Source organism: Carya illinoinensis, chromosome 13, assembly GCF_018687715.1.
Source record: "Carya illinoinensis cultivar Pawnee chromosome 13, C.illinoinensisPawnee_v1, whole genome shotgun sequence".
Lineage (NCBI taxonomy): Eukaryota > Viridiplantae > Streptophyta > Magnoliopsida > Fagales > Juglandaceae > Carya > Carya illinoinensis.
In genome coordinates, this window is record NC_056764.1 from 34,879,969 (window position 1) to 34,889,498 (window position 9,530).

Genomic DNA, 9,530 nt, shown 5'->3' on the forward strand with positions numbered 1-9,530 from the left:
AATGGAAAAACCATGAATTTTAATTTTCTCCAAATGGTGTAAATTGGCTCTTGCACTGCATCACCAACTAATCATTAGATGCTTGCTAAGATTATTGTTCATGAGAGAGAGAGAGAGAGAGAGAGAGAGAGAGAGAGAGAGAGAGAGAGAGAGAGAGGTTAACATATAAGAAATTCGGCTGTCCAAACAATGCTTGCTTGATCAGGTTAACATATAGGTTAACATTTGAAATGTCATTAGTGCACTGGGTGTTTCAAGGTCCATGCTAACATAATTGCAATCCAAAAGATTAATTCCTATAACAAACGAATTACAACACTGGTTACTTTTTTTAATTGCTCTGTGGCATAAGGCGTGCACATGAAAGAATTTTTGAGATAGTGGCCCAAAAAATTAAAAAACAAAATCTTGATATTGTGTTTGCCATGCCTAGATATGATTTTCATTTTTTTTCTCACTTTTAAGTAGATATGATTGAATATAGCAAGTGAAAAACAATATATGATTGGGGTTAGGAAAGTTGTGGGCAAGAAAATGCTTTTGAATCGTGAGAAATTGGATCAAGAGAAGTTTTGAACTAATTTTTATCGCTACTCGTAATTAATATTTTTACTTTACATCCATAGTTTAATATGGATAGATGGAATATTCATTCATAGGAAAACCCTAAAACCCTATATTTTATTTATAATTTTATAAATATAGCAAATGACCCCTATAAAAAAAATTTACAATCCTCATATGTTCTCTAAAATATTCTAAAATTTCAATATATCTAGAATTGTCTTTCTTTAATTTTTATTTTTATTTTTTTTCCCTATATTTCCAAGATTTGGTACAATTTTTATATATGGTTTATTTTTAAGTACGTGGCCTCATCAAAATTAAATTAAAACTAAGTTTAGAAAAAATAATTAATTTATTAATATAGATTTCAAAGTTTTTTGTTATACAATATTATATTTCTTAACATAGAATTCAAAGTGAAAATACAAGAAAAATGATTTAAAGTTGAAGATTTATATGAAAAATAGTTAGGAGGCTTTATTCTCTAGATTTCATTGAAAAAAAAATTATTTAAGATCTGAATTATAGTATACCATCTATACAGACTTATAAATATAATTTTTTTCTATAATTATAAATAACTATCTCAGTCTTATCAACCCATAGCCTATGACATGTTGGCATATATAACACCAAGTCTTCAAAATGGAAGTATTGTATTCGATCCCCTCCCCAAATGTATATATAAAAAAAATAACAAACATAAATAATGCTTTTAATTAATGGGCTAATTTTGACAAGTAAATTACAAGTTTTCAAACTTTTGCAATTAACTGCCTTGTTACATTTCAAACCGCACGAATTTAACCGGTAAAATTAAAAACTCAGCAAAATTTTGGGCTATTTGGTTTGCAAATTTCAGTGAAAGGTTTTATGTTTAGATTTTTAAAAATCTAATTTTATAATGGGTCAGGCTACTATGTTGCCCAGATGTTATTGCTGGGTGCTGCCCAGGCTAATTTTTTTTTTATTTTTTTATATGTTTAAATATTTTAAAAGGTAAAAAATATATTAATATACTTAAAATTACTTTCTTAATCATTAAGTAAAAAAAATATTTATTTTACACGATACAATATAACACTACAAAATTAACCCTTATTTAATATTGTCAGTAGTCTAGGGGTGGCAATATGTTACATGACCCGTTAACTCAACACGAACACGACACGATAACAACGGATTAGGATATAATCTTAACGGATTCGGGTCAAAACAGGTTGATCCGTTAAGACACGATTGCTTAACGGGTCAACAGGTTTTAACACGTTATAACCTGTTATGACATGTTAAGAAGGTTAAATTTACAATTATATCATTCTATCTAAAAATAAAATTGTTAGAATTTTAATTTCGAAATTTTTATTATTTGGATTGTAATTTTAGACTTATAATTAATTATATAATTTTTATAGATATTGTGATTTTAATATTTATATAAAATTATGCTAAATTTAATCAGATCAAACAAGTTAATTTCGAGCATATTCAACTAATTTTACATAAATAGTTTAAAATATATAGTATTGTGTCGTACTAATCTATTTCATAATATTTATTAATAGGTCAAAACGGATTGACATGACATGACACGTAATGTTAATGGATTGTATTAGGATTTGAGATTTTGACACGATAAACTTAACGGATCAGATTAAAATTAACTTATTTAATATAATATATATATATTTTAACACGATACAAATTCAACCCTTTAATACGATTTAACACCAATATATCTAACACGCCATTTACAATTGAAGAGGACTAACCAAATACTTTATATTTTGACCCGATGCCCATTATATAAGCCGTGAATTGATTGCAAAAATGGCTTGATCACAGAATAATTGGCAAGTCTGATGTAGACGTGGCGCTTGATCCGTCATTTTCAGCTCATATATTAGCCGTGCCGTTGGCTGGCTGCTTCAGAATTCCAATGGATTCGGCAGAGTCGTATAAGAAACGGATGCAAGGAGAGGATAGCGATCTCGATGATGATGAACGTTCCTTGCCCGACGAAGACCGCGCCCTCTACGAGTGCGAAGTTGCCAAGAGCGAGGTCTGTGCCGAATTCATTCTCTCCTTCTAACTTCCTCGATCACGCCTTTCTTTGACTTTGGCTTCGTTCCTTCATATCCTCCCTTGAAATCGAATGATTTGTTATTTTAGGGCTTTGATATTCCCAAAATCCGTGACGGCCCCATGTTCAATTTGATTCAACCACGCGACCTCAACCGCTCCGATGAATACAAAGAATATGCGCAGCTTGCAATTGACGAATACAATCGTCGCTTCTCGGTTGGTTTTTTTAAATACTGCATCGATATTTCCACGTATTTTCTTGATTTCAGTTTTGTTAAAAGTGTTGTGCTGCGGAGATGATTATATGAAGTTTACATGGATGGTAACCCTAGAATCACCTGGAAGGGAAGTCTCTAAGAATTTTATACAATCGAGGCTCCTAGGCTCCTTATGTGATGTCAGATGTGGGGCGCTTTCATTAGCAAAAACGATGTTGATACATGATTATAAGGAGAGAAAGGGGAGGCAGAGATCTAGCCCTAACTTTTTTCTATTTTTGATAGGCAGGGGTTTACCTCTAAATTTTTTTTGATGAATTTTATTGACAAGTAAATAGGCATAACCTACACAGCAAGTATACAGAAAATACCGAAATACAAGTTAGGAACTAGAGTAGGCTAAACGAAAATCATGAAGATTATGTCCATTCGATACAAGAACGTTTTCCCAAGTACACAAAGTACTAAAGAAAAAACTCTCTAAGTTCTTCCATCGAGCGGTCTATCTTCAAAGCACCGCACATTCCTTTCCAACCATAAGCACTACATCAGACATGAAGGGATCATCTTCCATATGACAACAATGCGATGGCTCCTCTTAAAACTTTGCTAAGATGCTAAAAGATCCACAGCTTGCTTAGGCATAACCCAAGCAATACCTGTCCTGCCAAAAATCTCATTCCACTAAGTCTTAGCCACCTTACAATGAAGAAATAGCTGGTCGACAGAGTCACCATCTTTCTTACACATGAAGCACGAATCCACAACAAATAATCGATGCTTTATCAAATTATCCACGGTCAAAATCTTTCCAAGGAAAACCAACTTTGCAGAAAAATACAACCTTACTAGGCACCTTAGATCTCCAAACGCAGTTCCAAGGGAATTTATTGACACAATGACAAGTTAATGCCTTACAAAAGGAGCTAACCAAAAATCTAGAATTTCCAGTGTGAAGCCACAACAAACTATCCTTCATTCCCTGAACAATCTTCATATCATATAATCTTCCAAAAAAATCAGAAACAATGTTCACTTCCCGATCATGCACATCTCTAATAAAATTTTACATTCCATTGGAGATTGTTGTTTAAAAAGAAAAAGAATCAACTTCTTGATCTCTTACAATACTAAATAGGGAAGGATAAACATTCTTAAGAGTTATATCCCCACATCAAATATCATGCCAAAAACTAAACCTTGTTCCATCACCTGAAAAATTCTCCCGAACCCATCTGGGTAGACTTCCAAAAACCCACCCCATACACTCCTCTAACTTCATTAGAACTCCAGCTTCCTAACATCCTCCCATATTTAACATCAAGAATGTTTCTCAATAATTCATCCCTCTCAATGTGATACCGCCACAACCATTTTCCAAGTAGAGCTTTGTTGAAAAGCCTCAAATTTCGAATCTCCAATCTTCCACAAGAAACCGGTAAGCAAACCTTGTTCCAACTTACCCCATGCGGTTCGCTATTGGGTCTTGGTGGCCCCATGTTGATTCCTAACCCGCCACTTCACAGGCCTATTGTTTTTGCTTCTGTCTGGCCCATATCCATTCTTATTGTTAAAAACCTTAAGCCCGATAGAAGCCCCCATCGACTTATTAGGCTCCTTATGACCCAAAAGACTCGTAGCCCAAGCCCATTAACAAGCCCAATCCCCCATCTACCTCCAACAATGCTTCAAACCTCTCTTTCCAAGCCAATAATCTCTGCCCGAATATCCCAGAACAACCCCTCAACTTCTCCAAACTTCTGCAGCACCTCAGATGGCCTACCGTCGTCACTGCCATCTTTACGATTACGTTGGGACACACCTTTCAGGCTATCTTTACTATTTATGCACAGAGCCATCCTTCTGATAAGCACCATTGATGACATTCTGATATGAGCCAACCGACCTGCCATTGGCTTCAACAATGCCGACATGTACGAAACTTCGTGAGAAGAAGGAGCACCTTTGCTTGAAGTGCCCCTGAAAACCTCTTTCCCTCTGTAGTCCCGTGTAGCACCGTCACTATAGATATGAACAGAAACAAAGGGTTGAAAACCTGCCATCTCTCTTATTTTTCTCACAAAACCAGCCCATCCACTCCCTTTCTAACCTTCTAGTATCACAATAATGCCCTTGCCGATCCCGGTACCGTACTCAAACCAATTTCCCAAGACTTCCATACGAGTTGTGGCAGCGTTGAACCAAGAAAACTCGTTGACCCTCCCTTTTATTTTGATATGATCCCATGTTGCCAGTAGGCCTCAACCACTCCACTACCGTAGCATCCGGTTAATGATCCATCTACTAAGATAAAGAGACTTTGTTCGTCTTCCTGCTATTATCAGAAATACAAAAAAGATTACCACCTTTCCTTAGAAAAACAAGCAGCTTTGCTTCGACCCAAAGTCTATGCTCCATCTTCAACTTGCTAAGAATTAGCACCAAGCCCAGAAAGAGAAAAAAAAAAAAATTAATAAAAAAGAAAAGATGGGAAAAACCAAAAACTGGAAAGATTAAGGATTATTCCTGGCAAGAAGCGCCTGGAACAGGAAGAAGTAGAGTCATGAGAGAAGAGATAGAAAGAATCGAGTTTGTACATCTCCTGCCATGGTTCTTAAATTAGTTGATGAAAATGTTTCTCTCCTCAATCTGGGTAGATATATGAGTAGTTATTGACTGTTTACCGTAATACCAATTACTTATAATTATGAGCTCATTAATTTGTATGTAGGAGACAAATGCAAAGCTGGAGCTTGTTAAGGTTTCAAAAGCAATGGCTCACCTTTTTGATATAATGAGGTATTATATAACCTTCGAGGCCAAGGACTTTGCCGATGGAGGTAAGACTAAGACCTACCAAATTGTTGTGCGAGACGCTATGCGTAAAATTTCAGTGCTGTCTTTCAGGCTAAAACCTGCTGAGGATGAGCAAGGTAAAGGAATATTAATTTTGAAGGGGATTGATTCAATTAATTATTTACAGCTTTGCATATGCTTAAGATGTTATTGTTTTAGTAGTTACTTCACTCAATTACCTGAGGCACCTTTGTTGATTTGCCCTCCCCCAAGTTCACAATCAATGGGCATCTTGTACTTTGATAATTTTGTCCTCCGTCAACCAATTATTGTTTTCTTGGAGCATTGTTGTCCCTTGGGGTAGTCAAGGTGAGAAGAACCTTCAGCTCGATGTCAAATAAGAAACATTACATAATCTAAATGGGAGAATTTGTTGGGCATTGACCTCGTGTGCGTATGGGGTCAATGAATGTGTTTGCAGCTAGTTCCTAGTGGTTGGCTCAAGTGGTGTAAAGACCTTGGTCTTGGTGGTATGGTCTCACCAATGTTCAAGATTCAAATCCCACTGGGTGCAAACAATCTCTTGGGGCTATCGGATTGGATGGATTTTCCCCTTGAATTACTCGAGGTGCACTTGCTGGAAACTTCTTGCCAAGGGCCTGTGCACTCCTGGATTAGTTGGGACTCAGGATGCTGTTCCCGGATACCCGGTGCCTATTAGTTGGCTTTTAGGTCTAGCTTACTGGTTTGTGGCTTTGATTATCTTATTTTCCTTTAAAAAAATTACTGAAATAACAAATCGGTACTTGTGATGATTTTTTGTTTTTTGCTTCGGAATTATAAGATCTGAGTGTGAACTGATACAAAAACATGCGAGTGATTGCTGTAACTTGGCTTTTCCTTATTTTTCATAGGTACTTGATGTTAGGATTCCATTTATGCTGCTTATTTTTCATTATTTTGTTCTATTTTTGTCAAGTAGGTTCAGGAAACCATGGGAAAGAATGGATTTGGGAAGGCCATCTCTTCTATGGTTAGTATTTTTGCATCTTGAATGGATATGAGATCGATATATTTATATTTTTTCCTCTCACGTATATTTGGTCTCAAGTTTTTTTACCTTAATTTCTATATTTTTGAAGGATATTTTTCTTTTCTTTTCTTTCATTTTTCTTAATACAGTTTTTAATCCCAAACTATCTTAGATCTCTCTCTTAGAGGTCCTGCTCGAACTATAGGGCCTAGAGTGAGAGACATGTTGAGACACAAAGTGGGTCCCATATCATTTAGTGACTACTGTATAGCTATTCGAATAAATTTCTCAGGCAACATTAAATACTGAATAAATGTTGTAAGACCACGTTTATCTCTCCCCCACTCTTGGCTCAAGAGCTTAGTTCGTTCAGGAACCATAGAGGATCCAAATCCACCTTAAAACTATAAGTGCTTTTATATTTTGCTCTTTAAACTATCAAAATTGATCTGTTGCACCCTTGAATGGGAAAAACTGACAAATACGAATGGTAAATAAGTGATGTGGTACAGTTCTGATGGTTGGATCCTAAGGATGGTGAACATTTCAAGAGCGTGTGACAAAACGAGTAAATAATTTGTAAGGCAAGCCTTGTCCTTGTCATTGTATAAGTCGTAAGGTTTCAAAGGTGGTGATAGTATGGAAATCTGAACTTGGTAAAATTTTGTGAAGTTGAGTGAGTGGCAAGGCAGGGTAATAGTGGCTGCACTGGATTACATTCTACGATTAGGATTAAATGGTTGACTGCATTTTGAGTAGGTTGACTTTGAAGGCTAATTTTGGGAAGGGAAAAAAGACAGCGGATTGGAGTTGTGGTTGTCTAGATGCTAGCATCACTTGAAAACTGATCGTGAATATTATTGATTGAATCGTTTAAAAACTCTTACTGTTATCATTGTCACTTCATGAGATTTTTTGTCATTGATTTTACATGAGTGACCAATTGGTGGATATTGGGGTGTCATTTTCAGGTCATTTAGTTGCTTGATGTTCAGAAGGTATTCAGCGGTGACATGCTTATGGATTGGAGTTTACGGAGGTTGTCCTAATGGAAGAATATTACTTTGGTTTTATTCGGTTTTTGTGATGTTTCAACTTTCCCCGATTTACTTTAGAATTTTGTTTCAGAATTGTTTTAATTTTACCTATGGATGGCTACGATGTTTTCATTTATGTTCGACATTAAGGGGTTGTTTGTTTATGTCTCGGCTCATCCCTTCCCAACATATTTCATTTAATCTCGTTTCTTCTTCAAATACATCATTTACACAAACATTTTTCAAATTAATCGTTACAACTTTTTCAAACATTCCAAACAAAGTATAAAAAAGAATTTAATTTTTTGAAATCTAAAACAAAAAATAATATTAAAAAAGAATGTTTTAATATTTTGTATTCAATTTTTTTCATACATTTTCAAAATTTAATAAAATATTTAATTCAAATCATTTTACTATTATTTTCAACCAATCTCAATGCTATTCGTAAATTTTTTTATCTATCTCGTATCTCAAGCGTTATTTCTTAACTCTAATGACAAACTTGAATGCCCCTTCCAAAAGTTGTCAGATTAGCAAGGTCAACTTATACTATATATTTGTCTTGTTAGTCTTAAGTTTTATAATAAAGTAATGTGAAAGTTTGGTTTCTTTTCTTTCACACTTAGTTTTCAAAAGTCAAATATATTCTCTTAATTATGTAAAGAAGGCACGAAAAAGAATTATAAGGACTCACAATAGTAGAAATGCAAGCTCGACAATTATATCTTCCAAATGAAATTAATTGAGAATATATACACAAATTAACAACTATAAATGTGGCAATATTTTCGTGCATAGGGCTGTAAAATGAATAGGTTGCTCGATAAGCAGTTCGAATTCGACTCGATTAAACTCGAAAATCTTATATTAAATAGGCCGTTCGTAAACACAAAATTTGACTCGATTATTAAATGATACAAATTCGTATAAAAGCTCGATTGACTTGAATAATGTTCGTGAATAAACTCGTGTAAAGCTAGACACGACTCGTCAGCTTGACTTGTATATTTTTGTACATATATAATACAATATGTATATATAATTTATAATATACATAATTATATATATAGACTTATAGTCCACGACATATACAATATATAAATTTGTAAATTATAATTGTATATTCTAGTCTTATAGAACTATAAGTTATGATAAATACATGAGTCCAAATTCCAATAAATATATAACATTATATATTTACAAATTACACCATATAGATGATATAATCCATATTATATATATATATATATATGTATATATATGTATATATTCATGTTAGTATATGTACGTTAGAAAGATGGTATATTAATATTAGTAATAGTATATGTATCATGTATGTTAATATATTAGTGTTGTTAAAAAGATGGTTGTGTTAGAACTAATTTACATTCATAATTACATATACTATTACTAATGTATGGTGGTGTATTAGCATAGCATATACTAATATACTAAAATTATTATGAAAGAAAGATGGTGGTTTATTAGTATAATATCATATTAGCATATCATATGGTGGTGTATTAGCATATGTTAATATTATTATATTAACATATCATATTAGTACTTGTATTATAGTATATACATATGGTGGTGTATTAATAATTTAATAAATATATATTATAAATTAATAATTTATTAGTAGTATAGTCTCACATAATATATAACATTATATATTTACAAATTACACCATCTTGTTATCTTATTAGTATAATAGTATTATAGAGTCATATACTATAATATATAGTATAACTATAATATTATATTATGAGTAATAAATTATAATGTTAG

General features: G+C 33.5%; 1 protein-coding gene across 1 annotated transcript; it reads left to right on the forward strand.

The window, feature by feature from the left end:
- Positions 1-2,407: 2,407 nt before the first annotated feature.
- Positions 2,408-7,900, forward strand: LOC122292701. Its single transcript, XM_043101178.1, has 5 exons — positions 2,408-2,629; positions 2,740-2,868; positions 5,602-5,803; positions 6,649-6,699; positions 7,671-7,900. The coding sequence occupies exons 1-5, from the start codon at positions 2,507-2,509 to the stop codon at positions 7,685-7,687; spliced, it is 522 nt and encodes a 173-aa protein (XP_042957112.1). The 5' UTR covers positions 2,408-2,506; the 3' UTR covers positions 7,688-7,900.
- The last annotated feature ends 1,630 nt before the right edge of the window (positions 7,901-9,530 follow it).